Source organism: Ipomoea nil, unplaced genomic scaffold (genome assembly GCF_001879475.1).
Source record: "Ipomoea nil cultivar Tokyo-kokei standard unplaced genomic scaffold, Asagao_1.1 scaffold2159, whole genome shotgun sequence".
Lineage (NCBI taxonomy): Eukaryota > Viridiplantae > Streptophyta > Magnoliopsida > Solanales > Convolvulaceae > Ipomoea > Ipomoea nil.
In genome coordinates this window covers 1,062,017-1,088,824 of record NW_017618587.1, presented here as the reverse complement: position 1 = coordinate 1,088,824, position 26,808 = coordinate 1,062,017, and the positions used below count along the sequence as shown (strand labels likewise).

Genomic DNA, 26,808 nt, shown 5'->3' with positions numbered 1-26,808 from the left:
TTTTTACAATTTTCCCTAATATTTATTTTCGGTCGAGTTTATTACACTTTTATTCTATTATATTACATAAGAATGAAATTTACCGTACACAGTATTAAATAGTGGTTACAGGATTTCTTCGTAACCCACAAAAATAATAAGATAGTAGTGTTGGTAGCTAAGTTATATTTTTTTTGTATGTTTCTTCTAATTTACATGTGTATTTCGTAACACACAAATGAATATGAAAGCATTGAAAGAGTTCATGTTTTTCTTGGACCTCCTTGATGATTATATATTTAGCTTTAAAAAAAAAAAAAAAAACTTTTTTTTTTCATATGGTGACGAGGGAAACCCGACTATAGTCAATATCTGAGAGTATGTAGGTATTGGATATATAAACATCAATCATATGTAAACGGAGCACAATCTAGTGACCTTGCTTGACTACCATATTTCGTCAAGATTGGAATTATACAATTATGGATATTTATAGAGAAATGAATGTTTGTGTTTGCTAATAAATGTTTACAGACAACTACTCCTCTACACATTGGTCCACTTATTTTGGAGTCTGATCCCCATCTAGGGGGTCAAGATTCAACTACTATTTTGTTGAGAGCATATAGTAATATTTATTCATTACCTCGCCTCTACTGAGGCTCGAATGTACAACCTTTCATATGAGAGTACAATTTTGGTGTCATTAGATTGACCATAAGGTCTTGGTAGATATTCTACATATTATTTTCATATATATGACCTTACAATACGATAGATCAAAATTCAAATTCAAACCCGCTACTATACAAATAGAAAATCCCTAAAACTTTGGCTTTAATTTACATATATGAATTGAAACGACCTAGATATATAGGTAGCTAGGTGGCTACATGATGGAACATGCATTTGGATTTTCATCACTGAACATAAGAGTGAACTGTTCTTCCACTGGATTCAAATTGACAATGGCTGGATCATTGGTGGCCCTCACAAAATTAGGGGGTGCCTTTTTGTCATAAACCCCAGCCACATATGGGTGGGCCACCATTGCATAGGGCACATATGGCCATGGCTCAAACTTCTTCCCTGTTGATTTTGCTGCCTTCATCACTTTCTTTGCATCTACAAACCCTGTCACTGTTGCCTTCTGCTGCTTCAAGTCCACATCCACTGACTTTGCACCTGCATGCATGCCCAATTAATTAAAGACAACACTGCATATATACATGCCAAATCTAATCAACATGGTAAAGTGGACAGATCCCTTGTGCACACTGGCATATGACTTTGTATGCTGAGTCATTGAATGACCATGATTTATATTCTCCCAAATACTCTGTCGAGTCGGGGTATAAGGGGACCTTGGAGTTGGAGATTCGATCTTTTGGGAGAAAATCTAGTCAACATGGTTATAGATAGCCAACATTTGCCAAGCACTTGTGCTAAGATGACATGTAGTGATTCTCCCATATGAGAGGTCATGAGATCGAGCCTCAGTGGAGGTGGTGTTGAACAACCAATTTTACCACCTTGACCGGCTTTAAAAAAACCTCACGGGAAACTACTTTGTCTAGTCGGTAAAAGATTACAAGGAGATACATAGCTAACCGGCTCGATCAAAACTACGAAAGGCAATAGATCACCCTCACTAAGAGTCGAACTTGAGTGAAAAAAAAAAAAAAAAAAAAAAAAAAACCTTTAAAATTTTCATTCAATCTTAAAGGCAGGTGATATATTGTCATCAAATTTTCATACAATCTTAATGGGTTTGGTTTAGGTTTGAAGTAGATATCACTGTAAATCTCACTGCTAGCCAGGTTTTGAACAAGATTAGACCCCAGCAACTAAATTCATCAGACCGTTAGTTTGATAATTACAAGATTTTAAATTCAACTTACAATACTAATAGTCTGTTAACTTTCTTGATTTGAGCCAATTAACTATGACACAATACATTATACATACATACCTCAGGTAATGGTTGCGAGTTTTTTCGTAACCCAAAGTAGCTAAGCTAGCTAGCATGCATACCTTTGACTCCAGATAGAACTTTCTTGACTTTACGCACACAACCTTCACAATCCATTCTGATCTTGATGGACACTGTGTTCATCTGCTTCTTCTTCTTCCTGCTTCTCTTGCCACTGCTAAGTAAATCAGACAAGAATTCCAGAGTTCCTGCAACTCCCATCTTGCTAGCTTATACACAAACTTGCAGAAGTGTATGTGTGTATATATATATATATATATCTGGTAAGCAAGCTAATAAGTTACTAACACTGAACTTAAAGAAACTTTAAGAAACCAAAAAGTGAGGATTATGAATGATGATAGACTGTGATTATCACAGGAAGGGTTAAGCAGACAAGAAAATTTGGATTATCTTTGTGACTGGGATTGCAAGAAAAGGACTATACTAATGTGGTGTTTTGGTTGTGTTGATGAATGAGTTGTAGGTGGTGGGCATGTATTTGGTTACTACTTGTATGTATGCATTGATTGAGAGAGGATATTAAATATAGTGGTTCAGATCAGAAGAAGCAATATAATTATTTATGGAGTGGGGTTCATCTAGAAATCTGAAGAAAATTCAATTCTTCACCTCATATGCTTTTAAACTTGTGGGAGTCTTGCTTGCCCCACTTAAAAGGGCATAATATCTGCAAGACAAGTTACATTAATTAGCACACTTCAGTACTGGTGGCAGGCTTTCTCATAAATCAAAAATTGTATTAACGAGGGTTATTTGATCAGAGAACCAACATTATTGTTAATAAACGTTCACGGCTGGAAATTATGGTATTTTTGACTACCTGAAAGTGATCTTAAATCAAGTCGAAAGCAAAAAGTGATCGGAAATAGCAACAAAGGTTTTTTCAGATACCAAAAGTGGTCAGAACAAGGCTTTCGAATTGATTTAAGATCACTTTCAGGTGGTTGGAAATTTCATAATTTCCAGCCGTGGCTATTTGAACAGAAGTTAGCATTTACGATGTTAATTGACTTGACACTTAAATTCTAAAGTCGAGTATTGTATCCAAGCAAGAGTACAGTGTAAACTCCGTTCCTATGTATTAACCTGCAAACCACACATGAGGGATAAACCTTACTGGAAAGACTTTATATGTGTTATAATGCACATCGGGCATTAGTATTATTATTGTCCGAATTTGAATTTTTTATTTTTATTTTTTAAGTTTGAAAGTTTATTAGAAAAATAATTTTTAAATGCAATTGTAAGTTGTATGATGAATAAATTGTAAGAAAATATATTAACATTCAATTTTTAGTCACATCAAATTTGGTTGAATTATTGAACTATGTATGATTACTAGTTAAATGTATAAAAACCTATATTATTGGTACATGCATATGCATGCATGATGACCAAGACCGTACCCTCACACGCATGAGTGGGCTATAGTGAATTATTCATTGTGTCAAGTAGTATATATGATTCATTGATGAATAATTGATTTTTCTCTGAACCCATTATAAAATCAAACAAGAAGATTAATTCAATATTATTAAGTTAGTAAGTTATCATTCTCAATACATTGTATATACCAAAAGTCTTTAATGTCACCTTGAAAGGGTTGACCAGTTGAATGGGTTGACCAGTTGAATGAAACATAATTTTTGTACTAGAAAATCACGAGTCCAATTTTTATTAGCACATTTTAAGTTGAGTATAGTACGTAGTTGAATAAAATTATATGTTTTTTCATTTTAATCAAAGTTTAAACTATTGTTAAAGATACATATTTTTAGGGTAATATAATATTCAATCATTATACATTTATAATCAAGCAAAAGACGTAATATATATTGTTAGAATGTGGCTAAAATTCATTCAAACCCATGAAGACAACATTTGTCGTAGCCATCCACGTAATGCTGCAACAGCCGCACTTCACTGCATGTTCTCCTATTATGCGCAAATTTCTCTCCTTTTTGATTGTATAAATAGCCTAGGTTTTTTTACTTTGTAATTGCATTCATTACAACAATTCTTTCTTTTGTCTTCTTACGTAGTCATACATATATATATATATTTCTATTCTTTTGTTTTCTCTTTTGAGGGAGCTAATATATATATATATATATATATATATATATATATATATATATATATATATATATATATATGTTTATTCCATTTCCCAATTATTTTGTCATTTAGATATTTTCCCTATTATTTAACTTCTATAATTCTCAATTTTCGATTCTTCGCTTCCGCATTATTCCGCTATATTCCTAACAAGTGGTATCAGAGCGGTTTAATTGAGAGTTATTTTCAAAGATGTCAACTGTTACCAAGTTCGATATCGAGAAGTTCGACAGGAAAATTAGCTTTTCTATCTAGAAGGTTCAGATGGAAGCCGTTCTAACCCAGAACGGTTTGAAGAAAGCGCTAGCTGGGAAGAAGAAGAAACCGGCTACAATGACAGATGTAGATTGGGAAGATCTGGATGACAAGGCACGTTCAACCATTCTTTTGTGTCTGTCTAAAGAAGTTCTACGTGAGGTAGTAAGTGAGACGACTGCGTCAGATTTATGGTCCAAGCTGGATACGCTTTACATGGCCAAAACTCTGGCGAACACGTTGCGTTTGAAGGAGCGTCTGTACACAATCCGTATGACGGAAGGTACTTCTATTAAATCTCACTTGGATGAATTCAATTCTATTTTATTGGACTTGGAAAATATTGATGTTATAATTGAAGATGAGGATCGCGCTGTTTTATTGCTTGTCTCTCTCCCTAGATCATACACGCATTTCAAAGAAATTATGCTGTATGGTAATAGTAGTGATACCCTTACTTTCGACAATGTTAAGTCGAACTTATTGTCCAAAGAAAAGTTTGACTTTGAAATTAAGTCTGAGGACAAAGGTGAAGGCTTGACTGTAAGGGGTCGTTCACTTGAATCAGGGAGTAGCAATAAAAATTCTAGATCCAAGTCCAAAGGACATAAGTCCAACAAATCCTGTAAGTACTGCAAGAAGCATGGTCATGATGTGACTGAATGCTTCAAGTTGAAAAACAAGCAAGAGAGAGAAAAGAAGTCCGCTGAAGCTAGTGTTGTTGAAAGTGATTCAGATGGTGATGTGTTGTTATCTGTTAGCTCCGGTGAGAAACGGAGTGAAACCGAGTGGATTTTGGACTCTGGTTGTACATTCCACATGTGTCCCCACAAAGATTGGTTCATCTCTCTGGAACCGGTTGATGGTGGAGTTGTCTTGCTGGGTAATGATACCCAATGCAAGGTTAGTGGAATTGGAAGTGTTCAGATTAAAACTCATGATAACGTTGTCAGGACTCTTACCAATGTTCGGTATATTCCTGATTTGAAACGCAATCTGATATCATTGGGCACCTTGGAATCTCTGGGGTGCAAGTACACAGCTGAAGGTGGAGTTTTGAAGGTCATAAAAGGCTCTCTTATTCTCATGAAAGCTTCTCGTTCTGGAAGCTTGTATGTCTTGCATGGCAGTACTGTGACAGGTTCAGTAGCGGTATCCTCATCGGTGTCTGATGCGAATCTCACTCAGTTATGGCATATGCGTCTGGGGCATATGAGTGAGAAAGGCATGCATCTCCTGAGCAAGAAAGGCCTCCTTGGTGATTCAGGTACGGGTAAATTACAATTTTGTGAGCATTGTGTTTTTGGGAAACAAAAGAGGGTTAGTTTCTCTACTGCTACACACCGTACCAAAGATGTATTGGAATATATACATTCCGATTTATGGGGACCGACTAAATTCCAGTCTATGGGAGGCTGTAGATACTTTATGTCTATTATTGATGACTTTTCTCGTAAAGTCTGGGTCTATTTCCTGAAACATAAAAATCAGGCATTTTCTATTTTCAAGAAGTGGAAAATACTTGTTGAGACTCAGACAGGTAAAAAAGTCAAGAAGCTCAGGACAGACAATGGCTTGGAGTTCTGTGAGTCAGATTTCAATGACTTTTGTGCGGAAAATGGAATCGCTAGGCACAAGACCTTGCCTGGTAAACCCCAGCAGAATGGTGTTGCCGAACGTTTGAACAGGACTCTATTGGAAAGAGCTCGTTGTATGCTCTCTAATGCTGGGTTATGGAAACGGCGTGATTTTTGGGCCGAGGCCGTTTCTACTGCTTGCTATTTGGTAAATAGATCTCCGCATTCATCCCTTGATTTCAAAATTCCAGAAGAAGTTTGGTCAGGTAATCCTGTTGACTACTCTATCTTAAGAGTTTTTGGATGTCCTGCATATGCTCATTCTAGTACGGGTAAATTAAACCCAAGAGCTGTCAAATGCATTTTCCTTGGTTATGCTTCTGAGTCAAAAGGGTATCGTCTATGGTCTCCTGATTCTCAGAAAATCATTCTGAGTCGAGATATCACTTTTGACGAAAATGCACTACTTTCTTCTGGAAAAGTTCCCAGTACAGATGAGACGCAGAGTACTGGTGAGAAGGTGGAGTTTGAGTTCAGGCCTATTGATAGTGTTACTACTGCTGATGGTAATACTAAAGATGATGCATCTACTAGCACCACACCTCTCGTCGAGCCACAACGAGAGTATTCCATTGCTATGGATCGTCCTAGGAGGACAATTAAAAAACCTGCTAGGTACGCTAGTGACGATGAAACCAATATGGTTGCTTATGCTCTTTCAGTCACACAGGAAGTTGATGGTGATCCATCCTACTATTCCGAGGCTCTTCCTATTGCTAAGTTCAAGCAATGCTTGAGTTTAGTCGGCTGTTTCAGTTGTTAATTTTCACAGTGAATTTGATCCAAGGTGGAGATTGTTAGAATGTGGCTAAAATTCATTCAAACCCATGAAGACAACATTTGTCGTAGCCATCCACGTAATGCCGCAACAGCCGCACTTCACTGCATGTTCTCCTATTATGCGCAAATTTCTCTCCTTTTTGATTGTATAAATAGCCTAGGTTTTTTTACTTTGTAATTGCATTCATTACAACAATTCTTTCTTTTGTCTTCTTACGTAGTCATACATATATATATATATTTCTATTCTTTTGTTTTCTCTTTTGAGGGAGCTAATATATATATATATATATATATATATATATATATATATATATATATATATATATATATGTTTATTCCATTTCCCAATTATTTTGTCATTTAGATATTTTCCCTATTATTTAACTTCTATAATTCTCAATTTTCGATTCTTCGCTTCCGCATTATTCCGCTATATTCCTAACATATATAATATGGTAAATTTTGTTGTTTTTACATACATAGGAACCTGCCAAAGTGCCAAGATTTCAAACAAAAGATTGCATGCCTTCGCAATCAAACAGGAGAGAAGACGTACCAACATCTTTTTTTAATAAACATTTTATTATTTGCCTAATATATGGATGCCACGTTGGAAGAGATCCTTGTGACAAGTGGCATTGAGGGATTTCCAAGGTGGATTTTGTGTCCACGTGGCCTAGTGTTATTAGCCATTGACTTTAATCTTATGAGATGTTTGATAAATGTAGCATGTAGGTATGATTGAGTGTAACTCTGAAAAATAATCACAGAGTAATCTCAATAGAGATTTTTGGAGGAATTTTTTAGTTTAGTTAGAGCATCCACAATGGTTGGGGAGAATTGGGGGATAATGTAAGAGTAATTAGGAGAGAGAATGTGAGAAGTGGAGGAAAAAAAACAAAAAAATCAAAATCAAAAATTAAAAAACAAAAAATTAAAAAAAAAAAAAGAAAAAAAAGGTCAGGCGCGCTGAACGCGGGCACGTGCCTTGCACGCGCCCGTGTGGGCGGGCTGCTGTGCGTGAAACGCGCACAGCAGCCTCTTTTTTCTTCTCTTTCTTTTTCTTCTTTTTCTGCATTCTCCTTAAATTTGCAGGAGAAATATCTCCACCAATAACTCCCCCCCCCCCCCCCCTTGTTATTATCCCCACCCGAGATAATTCATCTGACATTATCTCCATAATATCCACGGATGTGGATGCTCTTAGAAGATAAATAAGTTGATTGGAAGTAAGAAAAGAGAAGAGGGAAGGAAATTATTTTATTAATAAAATAATTTTTTAATTTGTGTGTCCCATAGAAAAGAAAAAAGAAAAAAATTCCCTCTTATGCGCGTTTGGCGTACCATGCTCTCTTGTTCGTTAATTTAAAAACAAACAAAAAAAAGAAAAAAAAAAAAAAAAAAAAAAACAACTTAGTTGACAGCATGCTTTGTTTTTCTCCTTCTTTTTCTCTCCCATAACACAAAAAGTCACTGCAAAAATATGTGTTGATGGAGATGCTCTAAGATATTGATACAATAAGATTACAATATGGATGGCTATTGGGGCTGGGACAAGTGTCACATCTAGGAGTGTCAAAGTAAATCAAACTTCACAGACTAGTCCTAAATCACCCTGTTGTGGAGTGAATTGAAGACTATGTTTTGTCCATAAAGAAGTCCGACTATGAGAAGCTATCCCCTAGTGCTCTTTTTTAGAGTGTCCCATCGTTAAATTAAAAATAAAAAATATTAAAAGTGATTTCGTATTTTGAATTTTGAGGAAGGAAAAAAAAAAATCAAAGTTTACCTAATTAGTTAAATTACGTAACCGACACTCCATTTCTGAAAACAGTTCACATATATATATATACTTTCAAAAAAAAAATGACATTTGAAAATAAGTAATAACTACGTACTTCAATGTCGGTCCACGTCCAAATCTTTTATAAATGTACATGCCAAGTGTATTACGTACAAATTGTTTTATATGATGAGTTGTCATATTTTGTATAACAAATATTTTATAAGTATGAAATGTTATTATATTGTAGAAATCAATCTAAATATATCTATTACACAATTGACTCCTTCCAACCACGTAATATACATCAACAAGCCCAAATTAATAAGATTATTACAAATGTTGGTACATTGTGGCCATGTTGTTAAGTAAGCGCACTATATATTAACTGACTATTTCAAATTAAGAAATTTAGAGTGGTTCAAGTTTGATTTGCTAGTTTTTATATGGTTGGAGCTCGATTTAATTGGCTTGAATTAAGTTTGAGTTTCACTTGTAACTTCAAAATGCTATTATTAATATTATAAATTAATATGTCCAAATATATAGATAATACAAACTAGATATATAACAAATTCTAATTTTCTCTAATTTCATTTTAAAAAAGGATTAAAAATAAGTAAAAATAATTAAAGATGATGACACAAAATTGGTTCCAAACTATTATCAGAATAACCGAGTTGAAGACAAAACTTATAACAAGTATATAAAAGATTGAAGAAAGCCAGCAATGTGGATCCACAAAATAGAGGGTGAGATATGAAGACGTCGGATGTATTGCTTTCAAAATTATTGTCATCTATCGTATACTATTATGCATATTAAACTCGATCGAAGGAAATGTGCTCGTCAATATTCTCTCAAATAATATGAATAATTCAATCTAATATATTTTATATTACTATTACAGTAGCATTCAAAAAAAATATTACTATTACAGTACGTTTGGTTCACAAAGTGAATTTGGAGGGAATAAGGATGCTATTCCACACGGAATGAAATAGATAGGGAATAGAATAGGAATTGTATTCTGTTGTTGGGTTGGATGAAGGAATAGACTTTAGTAATTGTATTCCAGTGTTTGGTTGGTTAAAGGAATAGAATTGGAATATGTTTTAAAGACATAAATACCCTTATACAAAATAATAATAATAATAATAATAATAATAATAATAATAATAATAATAATAATAATAATTATTATTATTATTATTATTATTATTATTATTATTATTATTATTATTATTATTATTATTATTATACAAATACATACATATTTATTTTCTCACTTATCCCACATCGGTTGGAGAAGTAAGGAATGGAGCCTTGAGACTCTTATAAAAGGAGCCTCAAGACTCCATAATTTCAATTGCAATGCTCATCCATTAGCAAGCTTGCAATGCCCATCTGCTAGGCATGCAGATAAGCAGGCTACTTAATTTAGGAGCCAAGGCTCCATAACTAAGGAGTCAGTTATTTTTTTTATTTACATTTACATATATATATATATATATATACACACACACACACACACATTTTCAAAATGCCAATTGCAAACGCGGCAAAATGTGTGTGTGTGTGTATATATATATATATATATATATATATATATATATATATATATATATATATATTGATGGATAAAAATTATAATTAATTAAATATATACATTTATATAATACATTATATTTATTAAATAATTATAAATATTATATAATGTGCAAAGGGTATTTTTGGTATTTGTGATATAAAAGCTATTCCAAAGGGCATGAGAATAACTAATACCAAGCCCCCCCCCCCCCCCCCCAGGAATGGCTATTCCCTTTGCGAAGGTAACAGGGCCTTTGCACAGGGCCCCCAAAAATAATTTTAAAAAAAAAATTTGTATATATAGTGTATTAAGCTGCATAAGCCGCAGTCGCCATTACCGCAACACCGCTATTACGAAATCGGCATTACCGCAATATCCTTGCTTTTCCTTGCCTCGACATTACTGCTATTATGCAAGTACGCAACCCTATACCCTATGGCTTTATGTATTTAATTATTTATGTATACAATATATTAGATTAGACATTATTAGCTAATTAAGTGCAGCAATGGCTTTATGTATTTAATTATTTATGTATACAGTATATTAGATTAGATTATTAGCTAATTACTTAATTAGCTTGAGTTCATTACAAGTATTTACGACATTATCAAAAGCTCTTAATGCTTATTTACACAAAATCACAAATCTCACAAACAGACTACGTGTGAGACGATAGACGCAATTCGATAGAATTGTCAATTCTTCTTGATCATACAAAATCACAAATTTTCAAGTTTTTCAATTCTCTTAACAGGTAATTAAAATTACTAAATATTACACCATTCTTGTTTATTGTTTTATTTACATGACTTATAATTCTGATTTCAGAATAATATATATTCAAGAATTTGTTTCTTGATTAATTCTCTGTTCAAAGAGTTTCTAAATAAATTCTTATTTTTTCTTTAGGGTTTTATAATTATATCTTCTAGAAAATATTCATCTGAGTTTGAGAAGCGTAAAAAGAAAACAAGAATTGAGCAACTAATTCAATCTTAAAAGGGAGCTCTTGAAAAGTTAATTACAAAAGAAACTCAAATATATGTACGTGTAAAAAGATGATGACAAGGAAAATTTTTTAGATGCAAATCTTCATATAGAAGATCAAGATGATTGTGAGATTAGAAAAAATTTAAATGATAGTGTGTACAACGATGATAGATATCACTTGAAAATAATAAGAATGTTGATAGTTGTTTAGATGGTGTTTGTCACAATGATAAACCAAATAACTCGCTTTTATTTGACATATATGATCTAAGAAATTGAGATGCCTGTGATTCTAAATAAATAGATATTCTTGTGTAAGATTCTAAATTGTTGAAATCTTACTTACGATCAAGTATGTTGCAAGAGTGACTCAATGGATTAACTTTAACCTCTATTGAAAATGAGATTTTGGAAGAAGATGATATCAAAAGTTTGGTGGATGATTTTGTGTTAAAATGTGCACGACACATGTTACTTTTTAAATGAAATTTTTTAGATTTATTTTTTATATAATATTTAGTTTTTGAATTTTTGACATAATTTTTTGAACAACAATTATGTATATATACAAATTAATTGAAAAAGGGGCCCAATTTAAGACATTGCACAGGACCCCATTTTTTATTGGAACGGCCCTGGAAGGTAATAGTTCATTCCTAGGCACGTTATTCCAATGACAAAATGATCCAACCAAACGATGAAATATGTCTATTCCAAGAAATGTTATTCCATTCCTGACCTATTCCATGAACCAAACATGCCATTACTCTATTTTTTTTTTTTTTGAAAACACTATTACTCTATTACTCTATTTCATAATACACAATTACTAAAACTCATAAAAATTAATAATATAGAAATACTCTTATAAAATTTATATTTTTTTACAAATATATACGTTGCGACTTAGCTGGGATAATTGTATTTAGTTATATTAGTTGATACTCAAATACTCAATAATAATAAAAATCAACGAGTTTGCTTTCTTAAGTTTTTTTTTTTTTTTTTGTTATACGAGTTTGCCTTTCATAGTGAGTTTTAAAAAAGAAAGAAAACAAACAAGAAAAGATATTGCAATATTAAAAAAAAAAATATCTACTAATAAGTAATAAGAAAAAATTGTCATTTTACCTTCAATACACATTCAATATATTAAAATGTACATTATGATCCACATTACAATATGGAATATGTTCTACAAATTACAATACAATTTGCCGCCTTGGGTTTGGGCCTAAAGAAATATATTTCAGAATCCATTTTATTTTTTGAACTTCTGATTTTAGTCCATTTTCCCAATATATAGCAGCCCATTTATTTGTTTCGTTCGACCCGAACACCGTACTAATAAACCCGAAATCTACCTTTCAACTTCCACTCTTATCTTTTCTTTGCTTTCTCTTCTTCGCAGAGAATAACTAAACCACCACCGAAAGAAAAATTGCTCCATATGCAAACCCTAGAAATTTCGATTCTTCATTTTTTATTATTAAATCCCTCTGAATAATCTATTATTACTTTTTTCCCCTCACAAATTGTGTCTTCTCCTTCCCTTTTCCTCAGGAAAAGAAAATTCTTGAGTTTTCTGTGTTTGTTGTTGTGTTTTTCCTTCAATAACGTAGGGCATTTCAAAGAAATTATTGCATTTGTCGTTTTTTTGTTTGTTTTGCAGGGAATAGTTATTTAATGCGGGAGTTAACTGCATTTGACTGGTCTGATTGTCTGTTCTAATAATTGTTGTGTGTTGTTTCGAAATTAGGGTGTTCCTCTTATCTTGTTCGAAACTAGGATTTGGTCATCTTCTGGAACGAAAAAAAGATTTTTCCTTTATATCTGATTCTCTGGTAAGTCTCTCTCTCTCTCCTTTTAACTTTTTCGGCATGTATTTTTCTACTGCACCTGGTGTTTTGAAGCTTTTCTGCAATTCATTTTTATTTCCCAAGTTTCTGTTGTGAGCATAAGTGGGAAGTTCGATGAATGTTAATGCTGTTATATAAAGTTGTAAGCTTTGTTTCACTACACTGGCATATCTACTTGTGCACTGACAATTTTTTTTCCATTAATGAAAAAAAAAAAAAAAAAGACAGACTAAAGACTGTTTTTTTTTTCCATTTCTCTTACTGTAGAATGCTATATAAGTCAATGCTCATTGTGTATATTTGAAGTAAAGACGGAACTTTATCCCATTGTTTGTAAATATTGATGTGTGCTGTGTTTAACTTTGATTATTGCTAACCAAAGGAAGAAAATTACTTACTAAGCTGATCAATGTAAAGTTCCTTTGTTTTTTGTTATGTCGATTTAAAGTTTGTAAATGCGTAACTCAGTTACTGAAGTGTATTTCTTTGTTGGTTTAGAAAACATGCCTACAGAATATCCTGTGCTTGATAACCGACCAATTAACAAGTGGAAGGTAACTGAGTTGAGGGAAGAGCTTAAGAAGCGGAACTTAACAGTAAAGGGGTTGAAGGATGAGTTGGTGAAAAGATTGGATGAAGCAATTCGCAAGGAAAGGGAAGCCCTTGAGATGGAAGAGAGCAAGGGTTCTGATAGTGAGAGTGAGCCTGTACTTGAGTCCTCTGATGCTCAGGTAGACCATGATGTTGATCAAGTTGTTGATGATGCTAGCAAGGGCAGTGTTAATGAAGTTAGTGAAACAGATGATACTGTTGCTAAAAGTGAGACCAATGATTGCCCTACTGATAAGGTAGATCATGATGGTGATCAAGTCGTTGATGACGCTAGGAATGGCAGTGTTAATGAAGTTAGTGAAGCAGATGATACTGTTGCTAAAAGTGAGACCAATGATTGCCCTACTGATAAGGTAGATCATGATGGTGATCAAGTTGTTGATGACGCTAGGAAGGGCAGTGTTAATGAAGTTAGTGAAGCAGATGATACTGTTGCTAAAAGTGAGACCAATGATTGCCCTACTGATACAGAACATGCAAAATCTACAGGCGAGGTGCCAACTGGCGATTCTGATCAGTCTACGATGGTTGAAGGAAGAAAAGATTCAGTTATGCCTATGGAAACCGTAACTTCAGTTGATGTTAATGAGGGTCCTGTTGAGATGGTGCTAGATAACAAGGTTGAGGAGGATGAGGCCATGAAGTCTTCCCAAAATGATGATGTATCAATAGAAGGGTCCAGTCTGTTAGAGTCTTCTTTGGATGGTGGCGGTATTGTCAAGGAGGTTGTAGAAATGAAAATAATTTCTGCTGAGGAACCTAATTCTATGGGAGAAGAAAATGGTATTGAGGTGCCACCTAATGCATCTGGGGGAATCACTACAAGCAGCAAAGTTGATCCTGAAAATGAGGGATTAAAACCTTTGAAGATGGATGCTGAACCTGATTTGTCACACCCAAGCACCCAGGTACATGAGGTCATCCCTAATTTAGGGTCTCAAGTAAAATCTGACTCAATTCCTAGTGATTCTTTGCCCATTTATGTAACAAAAGAACTTAATGATGATTTGAATGCTGATAATGTCCAATTAGAACAAGAAATTGTTAGGCCTGAGATGGTTCCTCCATCAGCCAACAAAGACCCCTCTGGCTTTGGCATTAATCATCCAATGGATGATCAAATGCCAAGCAAGAGTCAAGGTCTTGTTGGAGGAACTGATGATGACGAGTCCTCAAATGTGAAATTTAGCATGAAAAATGAAAATGCAGACCAATCCTTTGTAGATGTTTCCATTATAGAACATAACATGGATAATAAGGCTTCAAATAGTACTGAGCTGGAAGTGCTGTCAAAAGATGGAAATATGAATCAAGCCGAGTTTTCATGTAAAGAGAAAGAATCATCTGAAGAAGAAAAACTTGATGTTGCTGCTTCTACCGAGGAAACCAAATTTCAAGGTATGATTGCTCTCCTGTCATTTTCTCCTAACTTCACTGTATATATGATCAATGATCCTGATGCCATTGCCTATTTCTATTCTGTCTGCTACCTACCAAAGCAGACAATGAGTCTACAGATGCTGGTTTTAGTAAGATTACTGAAATGGCAGATGGAGAAAATCTTGAAAAAATAAACCTCGATCAATCTTCAGCAGATGATTCCATGGAGGAGGACATAGTAGAAATAAAGATTGTAGATTCTGAACAGATCTCCTCTGAAGTGGGTGAAAAGGCTGAAGAACCTCATACTAAGGAACCTGGGTTGGGGTTGGAAGGTAGTAGTACTGCTTTGCCGTCTGACATTCCTTCTGATGCAGTTGAAGTTTCTCATGGAGATAAGAATAAGATTCTTGATGCACCTGAAAAGAGAAAATTTCAAGGTATATTTTACTTGTTAGCATAATGAGAGTTAGCATATGCTGCTTTCTCATGACAACATTAATTACTTGTTAGGGAAAATATGCAGAATGTAATACAAAAAGCACACTTCAATTTTTGCTGTGTCTGTTTTTATGGTTTTACTCGAGTCCCTTTAGCCTGTTTTTATTGTTCAAATGCTGATATTGGTTTTTCCATTATGAGCTGGTATGTCATATGCTAGGACAACATTACTTGCAACTCACAGCATGTATGCAATAGACAACGGTCTAGGACATACTTCCTAAAAGTGAAACTGAAGATTTGAAAAAATGGAGGGGCAGCTGGTTTATCATTGTGTTCTTTCTTTATGTACTCAAAATGGGTTCTCTTTTGGGGAATAGGTGCCAAAATGACATACCGAAGCTCCAAATATTAAGTAAATGGCCATTATTTTAAAATTACACCATATGTATTTGTATGTTATGCTGCTATCATGTCTTTTTTCAGAAGCAGCTGCATCGGGAAGCAAGGAACCTGCCAAAAGGCAGCGCAAATGGAATTATGAGTCTCTAAAGATATCTGAACCAAAAAGTCCCAGTATCTCGGTTCTCACACCGAAGCAAATCTCAAGGCCCTCCCCTGGTGGCGATGACTCTATGCATGATGTAGATACTCCAAAGGAGCGCATTGGTAAGAACATGTTTTTTTTTGGGGGGTAACAGTGCAAATGTCATTTGCAAAAAGTGTAGTATTGTAATAACTAACCACTCTTTGATTGTGTATTCCAGTTCCAGAGTCTTCAAAAACACCCACCAATTCTCTCAGAATTGATAACTTTGTGAGGCCATTTACATTGAAAGCTGTACAAGAGCTCCTAGGTCGAACTGGAAAGATCTGCAATTTCTGGATGGACCACATCAAGACCCATTGCTTTGTCAAGGTAATTTTATTCACATTCTCATTCTCAGTTTCGCCCCAACAAAAAGATACTACTCCCTTGACTCTGCCTTTTTGTGTTTTGGCATGTTTTTGCCAAAATTTTAATAATCTGCAGGGTATGTGTTTTCAGCTAGCTAATATAGTTGGTTGTTCAAGACATAACTGTTATAAGCTCTTATTACATGTAAATAATAATTTAAATATGGGATTATGATGATTTTTCTTTAAACAGTTTTCTTCTGTCGAGGAAGCCATAGAGACTCGAAATGCTGTGTACAATCTTCAGTGGCCTACAAATGGAGGTCGCCTCCTGCTTGCAGATTTTGTTGATCCACAGGAAGTAATCTCACGTTTAGAGGGCCCTTCCAAGCCAACCACTCCTACAGCGAGTGCCAGCCCAGCAGTCCCTCCGGTCCAATCTCCATTGCCCTCACCACTAGCCAGGCAGCAGGCTCCTCCCCGGGAGCAAGGTGAGCGACCTCATCCACTCTCCCGGCAACCACCTCCACCTGCTTCTGATCGGCCTGCAATGAAAGAGCGGCTTGCTAGACCACCTTCCCCTGTTGCTGAAAAAACCGAAGAAGCCCCCATCCTCACTTTGGACGATCTGTTCAGGAAAACAAGAGCCACCCCTCGGATATACTATCTACCCCTGACAGACGAGCAAGTATCCAGAAAGGTGAACGAACAACAAAGGAACAAGTAGACTTGCATTAGGTGGAGTATAATGATCATTTGGGAATGCAATAATAACTTCACCATTTGAGGCTGAAGGCTCAAAATCTGTTCCTAATTAGATTAGTTGTGTGGACTTTATAGACTAATAGACACAAAGTTATATCAGTCAACTGTGAACTCTTGTAGTAGTATTTTTATTTTTAGTTTTGAACTCCATGAATCCTTTGAACAGATTGCTTTTAGGAGGTTTATGGACAACTCTGTAACTCTGTAATCTTGATTCTAGTTTGTATTTTGTAAGATATTCAACTTATGCTTGTAGTTTCATCCTTATGCTACTTTCATTCTAGCCGTCCTCTACACTACATGATTAAACACAAATGCTAGACTTCTTCTAATACTCTTTACTACGGAGTAATTAATTACTTTGTAATTGTTGGGGTTATGGGTTATGGTCCATGCTTGAAGGAATTTACTCATTATATACTCAGATAATGGTTGCGGGTCAGCTCTACTCATTTTCTCTTATTTTATGTTTTTTTCTTTAGACCTCCGGATCCAAAATTTAACCGTATTTTTTTTAATAGATTAATTGTATATATACTCATCATATCGAGTAGGAAAAGTGAGAGGGACTCCTTGTGTATAGTAAGTAAAAATTTAGTATCTGTATTCAGCTGAGTTACTATGATTTACATCCTCTCAAATGCTCTGTCGGGTCGGGGCGTGGTGGGCCCTTAGAGTTGGGCCTCTGTGTTCAACTGAATAACTGAGTTATTATGATTTACATCATCCGAAATGCTCTGTTCGGCCGGGACGTGGGGCCCTTGGAGTTGGGGATTCAACCTTTTGGAACAAGAAGGAAAAAAAAAAGGCCCAAACATGCATCAACCCGGTCCATTATCAGATTGTTATTTTGCCGTGGCCCATTTCCTTTTTCATAAGAGGCACGTGAATTACACATGCAATGGTAAAACCCTAATCAGTCACCCCATTTTATCATCTTCATAGCACCAAACCCTAATATCCCCTTCCCCAGTTCCCCTAACCTCGTCGCGGCAGATCTCTTCGCGTCTGTAGTCATTGAAAATGGTGACCACCGGAAAGAAGACTGTAAGTTCAGCCACCTATCTTCCCTCATGCTTTCTTTTGATATGAATCGCTTCGGCTTTTGTTTTTCAGTCTGAATATGTTTGTATGTAAACTAATTGAATGGAATATTGGAAACGGAATTGCAGAAGAAGACCCATGAGAGCATTAACAACAGATTGGCTCTGGTGATGAAGAGCGGCAAGTTTACACTTGGGTACAAGACTGTTCTCAAGACCCTCAGGAGCTCCAAAGGTGCGACCTTTTTAATTTTGGCTGCATTTTTGTTTTTGTTTTTTGTTTTTTGTTTTTTGTTTTTTGTTTTTGGTTTAAAGATCAGTTTTAATGTGTCTTTTCTTCTAACTTGTTCCTTTTATGGATCCAACAGGAAAGCTCATATTGATTTCCAACAATTGCCCACCTCTGAGGAAGTCTGAGATTGAGTACTATGCTATGCTTGCTAAGGTTGGGGTTCACCATTACAATGGAAGTAAGTGAACCTTAAAGTTAGAAACTTTTTTGCTTTTAGCTGGCGTTTCCAACTGTTGCTGTTTGATCAATATGGTCTAGAGGTGATTGTCCATGAAATTGAATAATGTGTGATGACAGGAGGTTGTTTTTTGGGGCAGTACTTAGAATCTCTGATTCTTATATTATGTGTATGGCTGGTGTTATCATGTATCTATAACCCCGACATTTGGTCCAATTTGATAATTGACTTGGGCTAAGTGCCCTGATTCTGGTTAACCACAAGGTGTTGTTACCTCATTACGCGGTTTCTACTTGCTCAGGCATAGAGTTTGGTGTTTTGTTTGTTTGATAGTATATAGGGAAATGTTTTTGCTGTGATTGATTTGCCTGATGTATTGTCTAGTGACTATCAAGTAATATTTGTGCTAGGCTTTAAATTTGCTGCTGCAATCTAATGAGATGTTCTTGATTCTCTGTTTGTGTGTGTAGACAATGTTGATCTGGGTACTGCTTGCGGAAAGTATTTCCGTGTGTCTTGCCTTAGCATCGTTGATCCAGGTAATTCTTTTCTGCTTTCTTGGTCATGAAATCTCAAAGACCACTAAAATTGAACATCAGATGTGCTTAAAGTGTTGATTTCGATCTTTCAGGCGATTCGGACATCATCAAGTCTCTGCCCTCAGAGCAGTAATAGATCAATACCATCCAGCAAAGTAGAACCATGTTTTCCAGGATTACGTTATTCCAACTGTTGTTCTTTAATGCCAAGAACTGGAAGATCTTTTGAATGCTAATTATCGACGAATTTTGTTTCTTTCTTTTCAAGTTTGAGTTTGAGACTGGATAATAGATGAATTCAGTATTATATTTTTCATTCTTCCCTCTATATCGTTTTATTTGGTTTCCACTGTGAGGATGGCTGTGATGTTTTCATATATCTATTCTTATATGAGATGCTTTAACCTTTGGCAAAAATCTTGTCTGAGATTGTCTCATGAATCCTTATCTGTAAAATGGGTTAGGTCAAGATCACTTTTTTGCCTTGCAGAACTACACTAAAAAACTGATATGAATCTTTATCCTCGACCCGTCTCACAGATATGAATCTTTATTTTCTTGTTTAACTGATAAAATTGAGCCAATCATCTTGTTTAACTCATAAAATTAAGTCATAATGCACATTGAGTCTTTATCATCTTGTTTATCTAATAAAACCAAGTCATAATACACTTAATAGAAAACATAATTCATATTCTTATGTCTTAGTACAATTCAAGGTTTTGGTCATTCTACATGTACCCATGTAGTAGATCAATACAATGATCAAGAACAAGGTCATTAGAGGAAATCAGTATGGAATAAGTACATTTTTTTTTTCTTCATATTATTTTTAGACTATAATATCAACTTTACATTCATAAACAACTTACCAAATTTGTGAATTGTGTAGAACCTCGGTTACTCTAACATTCCAACAACATCATTCATGGTAGGCCTGACCTTGCGATCCTCACTCACGCACATGGTGGCGATAGCAAAATAGTTGATGACATCGTTTTCCGGCAAACTCTCTCTTGAAAGATTAGGATCGACCATTTCTATGTATCGTTTTTGTGACACCATATTTGTGACCCATTCGACTAGGCGAATCTCGTGTCCGTCTCCTCCTACAAATGGGAAATTAGGTCGTCGTCCCGTGGCAATTTCTAGCATCAGTACTCCGAAGCTATAGACGTCGCCCGGCGTAGTTGCCATCATGCATCCGTAAATGTATTCTGGCGGCATGTACCCCATTGTCCCAGCCACTTGCGTTGAGACGTGCGAGTGAGATCCTTCCATTTGCCTGGCCAATCCGAAATCTGCAATGTGAGCTCCGAACTCGGCATCCAGTAAAATGTTGCTAGCCTTGATATCCCTATGTATAATTGGAGGGTCCAATGTGTGCATGAAGGCTAGCCCCCTAGCAACTCCTTGGACAATCTTAATCCTAGTTTCCCAATCCAAAAGCTTGGGACATTTGGTTGTCTCCGCCACGTCATACACCATCGATGACATGTCGTAAAGCCATTGGTCAAGACTTCCTTTTGCCACAAACTCATATATAAGGATCCGGTCCGAACCGGCGGCGCAGTAACCCAAAATCTTGACGATATTCGGGTGTTGAATCTTTCCCAAAGTCTCCATCTCCGCCCGGAACTCACGGAACCCCTGAAACGCGTCGGGGGCGAGCTTCTTGACGGCGACGGTGTCGCCAGAGGAGAGCTTCGCCCGGTAGACGAGGCCGAAGCTGCCGTCGCCGATGATGAGATCCGGCGAGAAGTCCCGGGTCACGCGGACCAGCTCGCCTATCTCGATCCGGGGCAGTGCCGGGTCAAACGTGGCGCTCTCGCCGACGGTGATGGAAGAAAGCTCGGTTGCAGGGGCGGTCCTGGCCCGCGGCGGCTGCTGGCGGCGCGTGTGTTTCTTGGGGTCTTTGCAGAGCGCGTAGATGACGGCGAAGATAATAGTCATAAATAGAAAGCTGCCGGTGGCAGCTAAAAGGGCTTGCAGTGCAGGCTCCATAGATCAAGAAGATGAATCTATAGATACAGCTTCACGTACATATACTCACAGAATTGTTTGGTATACTGGAAGAGAGAAGAAGGGGAGATAAAATGATGGAAATTGTAATGGCAGGCATTAAGGGAAGAAGACTTGTTGTGTGTCCCCATAGCGTAGACTGAGGTTCGTCGTCAACGTTTGGCAGAAATCATGAAACATTTTTTTTCTCTTTGTTGTTGGGAAAATATTTGTTCTATTTCTCTCTCTCTCTCTCTTTCTATATATATATATATATATAGTGAAAGGTTCCCGGATGAATGCTTCCCGTGCGGATGTGTGGTGGATTAATATGGGTGAGATTTGTACTCAAATGTGCGTGAGTGTTGTGCTTAATGTGCCTGAGATTTGTACTTAAATGCGTGAATGTGTAAAATGCAGCAGAAAATATTGATGCATGTCAGCTTCTTCCCCATCCCCAGTAGCCATTGTCCCCCAGCAGAAAATATTGAGTACAAATCTTACGCACATTAAGTATAAACCTCGCACATTAATCCACCGCACAACCGCACGGGAAGCCACAAATGCACCTGATCCCTTCGCTAATATATATATATATATATATATATATATATATATATATATATATATATATATATATATATATATATATAAAATGACACTTTTTCCCCCTGAGTTATATACCTATAGTATATTTTCCCTTTAAATTATTGAAGTGGTGTTTTTCCCCCTGAAATGTTAAATGGACATATTTACCCTTAAACTAAATATTTAATTTATTTTTTTTCCAACAAATTATAACCATAATTTGGTTCAAACCAAACAAACACTATAGCAACCAAACCGAAATATTCCAATTATAATTTAGAATCGAAATTCGATATTTAGAGTTTATTAAAATCGTGAACCGAAACGGACGGTTCATGTTCCGAACTGAAAAAATAAAATACATTTATTGTTGAATTTAGACTATTTTAAAATAAAAAATAAAATTTTAAAATAAAGACGGTTCAAAATCGCGAATCAGATCTGGAACCGCCGATTCACGGTTCAAGATTCAATTTTTTTTGATACATAATTTTAATAAATTGACATTTAAATATTGGGTTCTAGATCTGAATTATAACCGAAAACTATTAATTCGATTGTTTTAGTATCCGGTTCAATTCAAACCGAACCGTGGTCATCCCTACGTATACGCAATAATTTGTTGTAGTAGTAAAATAAATAAAATGTTTACTCTAAGGGTATAAATGTCAATTTAATATATTATGGGGAAAAAGCACCACTTTTAGAATAATTGAGGGTGCTAATGTGCTTACCTAAATAATTGAGGGGAAAAAAGTGCTATAAGTATATAACTCAAGGGTAAAAAGTGTCATTTTTCCTATATATATATATATATATATATATATATATATATATATATATATATATATATATATATATATATATATATAAAAGTTTAAAGTGCCTAAGTGTAAGTTTATAGGGTTAGGTATGTAGTTAAGTTTAAAGTTTGAGGTACTTAAATTTATAGTTTAAGGTAGGTAAGTTTATAGCTTAAGGTGCGTCTGTTTGACAGTTAAGGTGTATCAATTAACATTTAGATGCATCAATTTGACACTTAAGTGCGTCAGTTTGATACTTAAATGCATTAATTTTATACTTATAGTGCATAAGTTATATATTTAAGGTGTGTCAGTTTAACACTTAAGGTACGTCAATTCAGGGCCGTCCCTGGCCATGTCTGGCCAGGGCCAGCGCACAGGGCCCCCAAATTTTGGGGGCCCCAAATATTAAATACGTAGTATATATGTTCATTGTGCCCCCAAATTTTGGGGGCACTTTTATTAAAAAAGAATTATTATTTTATATTTATATTTTATATATTAGTGTAGGTGTAATTTATGTATAAAGAAATCAAGATGGTCTAAAATTTTAAAAAGTTTATATTCCTAATTCTTAAGGATTTGATTTACGTATAGAGTTATAGTCCTATAACTTATAGGAATTGAGGCGGACCTATTTGATTATTATAAAAATTATTATATATAAAGAGTAAAAAATTACTCTTATTCCTATTATAATGCATACACGCAAGATTTGTATTCACAACGCAAGAATTCGGTCTCAGTAATCATTAATTTGAAGTGCGTTGTTTGTGCATTTGGCATCCTCCATTTTTCTCTTCGATCTTCACGATAAAAGGATGAAGGTATGTAAATAATTAAATATTTTAATTCTTTAATTTTATTCAAAATTTTAAAATTATTAATTCAATAACTAACCCTAGCTAGGAATTTTTTTTTATTGGTGAGTAACAATATAATTTCTTGTATTTTGATACTACAATTGCAATATCAATTAGTCTTGACTATTTTCATTACTGTTGAAATCTACTTATGATCAACTATATTGTAAAAAAGGCTCAATGAATTGGTGAATAATTTTACATCTAAATATGGCCGAAGAAAAAGAAGAATGTCACTTTTCAAATGAAATTTTAAATAATAAATTTTTTATAGACTATTTTATATTTTGATACAATACAATATATCTTTTATATATTTACAATTATACAAAAAGGGGGCCAATGTTAATTTTTGTACAGAACCCCAATTTTCTTAGGAACGGCCCTGCGTCAATTCGACACATAAGATGTTTTAGTTTGGCATTTTAAGGTGCATTAGTTTTATTATTATTATTATTATTATTATTATTATTATTATTATTTGGTTGAGATTCTTGCATTTCCGGCCTTATTACCATTTCAAAATCATTAATTAATGGAAAGGGTAGGGTAGGAATGTATGGTTATGTGAGCTGTCTAAAATGGATTAGACTACGTTTATATGACTGAAAATTGAGTATACTACTAATGTAAACAACCTATTAATTAAACATAATATTGATCATGTTTTGTTTTCCCACGTTATGCATGTATAAATTGTACAACCTTTATTCTCAAAAATAAAAAATAAAAAAATGTACAAATAAATACAAAATATGTGAATTATATTTACATGTTATGATAAATGGATTTACACCAATATGATCTTTTGCTATATTTACATACTATTCTACACACATAATATAATAATAACTAATAATATATATGTTGAGAGTAAACACCCAGTTCATCTAGATGTTCAATTTTTTTTTTTTTTTTTTTTGGACATTAGTTATCATAACTAATCTAGCATAAGTACTCATCACATCCCAATGGATAAGAGGACGAATGCAATAACTAATGAGGGCAACCGGATTGAATTCTTTCTAAGTGGTTTATAGAAATTATTTACACCGACTTTTTATTACGCTTATATACTATTGAGGATGCCCTTATGTAACGTTTTACACACATTGAGTATGGCCTAATAATCTATAATTTGTGAGTCATTTAGAATGCCTTCTCCAACATCCCAATAACATCGTTCATGGTAGGTCTAGTGTCGGGAGGCATATTCAAACAGCGTGAGGCAATAGCAAAGTACTTGATGACATTTTTTTCTGAAAAATCTCCTCTTAAAATATTAGAATCAATCGTTTCTATGTATCGCTTTTGTGACATCATATTAAAGACCCATCGATTTAACTTAACATCACGTCCATCTTCTCCTCTAAATGGGATATTAGGTTGTCTTCCCGTGACAATTTCCATCATCAGTACTCCGAAACTGTAGACGTCACCCAACCTAGTTGCCTTTGTGCAACCCTCTTTGTATGCTGGCGGCATGTAACCCATTGTCCCAGCCACTTCCGTCGAGATGTGTGAGCGAGATTCTCCCATTAGCCTAGCAAAACCAAAATCTGTAATAAGAGCTTTAAATTCAGCATCCAATAAAATGTTACTAGCCTTGATATCTCTATGTATGATCGGAGTGTCCAATGAGTGCAGGTAAGCTAGTCCCCTAGCAACGCCTTGGACAATCTTAATCCTAGTTTTCCAATTTAAATGCTCTCCAGGTTTTCTTGTCACCGCCACGTCACGTATTGATGACGACGTGTCGTAAAGCCATTGGTCGAGACTTCCATTCTCCACAAACTCGTAAATAAGAACCAGGTTCGAACCCGCGGCGCTGTAACCCAAAATCTTGACTACATTCTCGTGTTGGATCTTCACCAGAGTCTCCATCTCCGCCCGGAACTCACGGAAACCCTGGAAAGTGTCGGGGGACAGCTTCTTAACGGCGACATGGACGCCGGAGGAGAGCTTGGCCCGGTAAACCACGCCGAAGCCGCCGTTGCCGATGATGAGATCCGGCGAGAAGTCCCGGGTCGCGCGGACCAGCTCCCCCATGTGGATCCAGTTAAGCGTGCCGCTCTCGCCAACGGTGACGGAAGAAAGCTCGGTAACCGCAGGGGCGGCCCCGGGCGGCTGCCGGCGCCGCGCCAGTTCCTTGCGGCATTTGTAGACGACGGCGAAGGTAAGAATCAGAAATAAGAAGAAGCCGCCGAACGCAACCAAAATGCATTGCAGTGAGGGCTCCATAGCTCTTTAATTTCAAACCGAATTGAACTAAAATTTGAAATTGGATACTTTCATTTCAAAATCGAAACAGTGCAAAGCAACAATCAAGAAGATAGGAAAGGTATTATTACTTGATCGAACTGTAATTCACACAGATCAGATCAGATCAGAGTGAATATAATGGCCGGAGAGAGGTAGGTGGGTTTATATAGGCACTGGCCACTGGAAGCAAAACAAACGCGTGCGATCACGGCCGGGCGTTCACATTTGAAATCACTGGAAAGAAGTCTTTGCATTACTCACAAAGAAGCTACCAAGTAAAAGAGAGGAATTGAGAAGGCAGCCTGAGGGTCGTCGTCAACTTGAAACTTTCTTTTTTTTAAAAAAAAAAAAAAAGAGCATAACAATATGAGACATCATTAAATCCGTATCATAATTAGAGTAACCATGTTACGTTGAAATTTCTTTTTAAAAAAAATTACTTAAATTTGGGCAAAATAAGACCCACAATATTAATAAAAAAAATACAACGTATATCTAAACTCATCAAGGTGACTAAGGGGGGTGTATTCAATCATGACTTTTGTAGAGTTTTAAAGACTTTTAAAATGATAGATTTTAATAAACTTTGATTGACTTTCATAAAATCGTTCAAAACTTTTTAAAACTTTTTAAGACTCTATAAAAGTCTATATAAAAAACATTCATAGACTTTTATCAATTTTTTATTTTAAAAAGTCTACAAAAGTCATTGAAATTCTAAATTGAATACATCATTACAAACATTCAATGATTTTGATTCTTATCATTTACAATTTTTTTACAAAACATTTATAATATATCATAAAATTCTTCTTATTATATAGTTTTTCACCCACATCAACATTCTCAACATTATTATTTTTATCCGTAGTATGCTGAGACTTATATGCTAATTACTTATATATAAAATTTTACGATAAAAAATTGCTTTGTTCATGTATTTAGGGAGAATTAGAGAAAGTTAGGGATAAAAAATTCATAGAAAAAAATAAAAATCAATATAAACAAGCAATAATGAAGTAAAAATAATATTGTTTCAAATTTTTAGATGAAGATTCTAAAGTTTATGAGAGAGAGAAAAATTGGTAGAGTTTAGGTATGAGGAAAATATAGGATAATGAAGAAAAAAATAATTTTATTGAATTTAGAT

At 35.1% G+C, this 26,808-nt stretch overlaps 5 protein-coding genes across 7 annotated transcripts; 2 read left to right on the top strand and 3 right to left on the bottom strand.

Annotated features, from left to right (window-relative positions):
• Nucleotides 1-722: 722 nt before the first annotated feature.
• LOC109149516 (heavy metal-associated isoprenylated plant protein 24) lies at nt 723-2,522 on the bottom strand. The gene is made up of 2 exons (XM_019297319.1): nt 2,014-2,522; nt 723-1,164 (listed from the first exon to the last, which is right to left on the bottom strand). Exons 1-2 carry the CDS (start codon nt 2,171-2,173, stop codon nt 869-871), a joined length of 456 nt encoding a protein of 151 aa, XP_019152864.1. The 5' UTR covers nt 2,174-2,522; the 3' UTR covers nt 723-868.
• Nucleotides 2,523-12,513: 9,991 nt separating this feature from the next.
• On the top strand, nt 12,514-17,361 carry LOC109149513 (altered inheritance of mitochondria protein 21-like). Of its 3 annotated transcripts, none has more exons than XM_019297314.1 (7): nt 12,514-12,979; nt 13,493-14,228; nt 14,265-15,004; nt 15,109-15,426; nt 15,914-16,096; nt 16,195-16,346; nt 16,578-17,361. In XM_019297314.1, the coding sequence occupies exons 2-7, from the start codon at nt 13,498-13,500 to the stop codon at nt 17,049-17,051; spliced, it is 2,598 nt and encodes an 865-aa protein (XP_019152859.1). In that variant the 5' UTR covers nt 12,514-12,979; nt 13,493-13,497; the 3' UTR covers nt 17,052-17,361. The 3 variants fall into 3 exon arrangements, with proteins under 3 accessions (XP_019152859.1, XP_019152858.1, XP_019152860.1); XM_019297315.1 differs by having other exon boundaries at nt 12,515-12,979; nt 13,493-13,767; nt 14,002-15,004; XM_019297313.1 differs by having other exon boundaries at nt 13,493-15,004.
• Nucleotides 17,362-17,979: 618 nt separating this feature from the next.
• On the top strand, nt 17,980-19,469 carry LOC109149517 (60S ribosomal protein L30-like). Its single transcript, XM_019297320.1, has 5 exons — nt 17,980-18,136; nt 18,262-18,367; nt 18,501-18,602; nt 19,073-19,141; nt 19,234-19,469. Exons 1-5 carry the CDS (start codon nt 18,113-18,115, stop codon nt 19,272-19,274), a joined length of 342 nt encoding a protein of 113 aa, XP_019152865.1. The 5' UTR covers nt 17,980-18,112; the 3' UTR covers nt 19,275-19,469.
• A 339-nt stretch (nt 19,470-19,808) lies between these two features.
• Nucleotides 19,809-21,371, bottom strand: LOC109149514 (leucine-rich repeat receptor protein kinase EMS1-like). Its single transcript, XM_019297317.1, has 2 exons — nt 21,207-21,371; nt 19,809-21,173 (listed from the first exon to the last, which is right to left on the bottom strand). Exon 2 carries the CDS (start codon nt 21,143-21,145, stop codon nt 20,042-20,044), a length of 1,104 nt encoding a protein of 367 aa, XP_019152862.1. The 5' UTR covers nt 21,146-21,173; nt 21,207-21,371; the 3' UTR covers nt 19,809-20,041.
• Nucleotides 21,372-24,298: 2,927 nt separating this feature from the next.
• On the bottom strand, nt 24,299-25,803 carry LOC109149515 (phytosulfokine receptor 2-like). Its single transcript, XM_019297318.1, has one exon. The coding sequence runs from the start codon at nt 25,635-25,637 to the stop codon at nt 24,546-24,548; it is 1,092 nt and encodes a 363-aa protein (XP_019152863.1). The 5' UTR covers nt 25,638-25,803; the 3' UTR covers nt 24,299-24,545.
• Between the last annotated feature and the right edge of the window lie 1,005 nt (nt 25,804-26,808).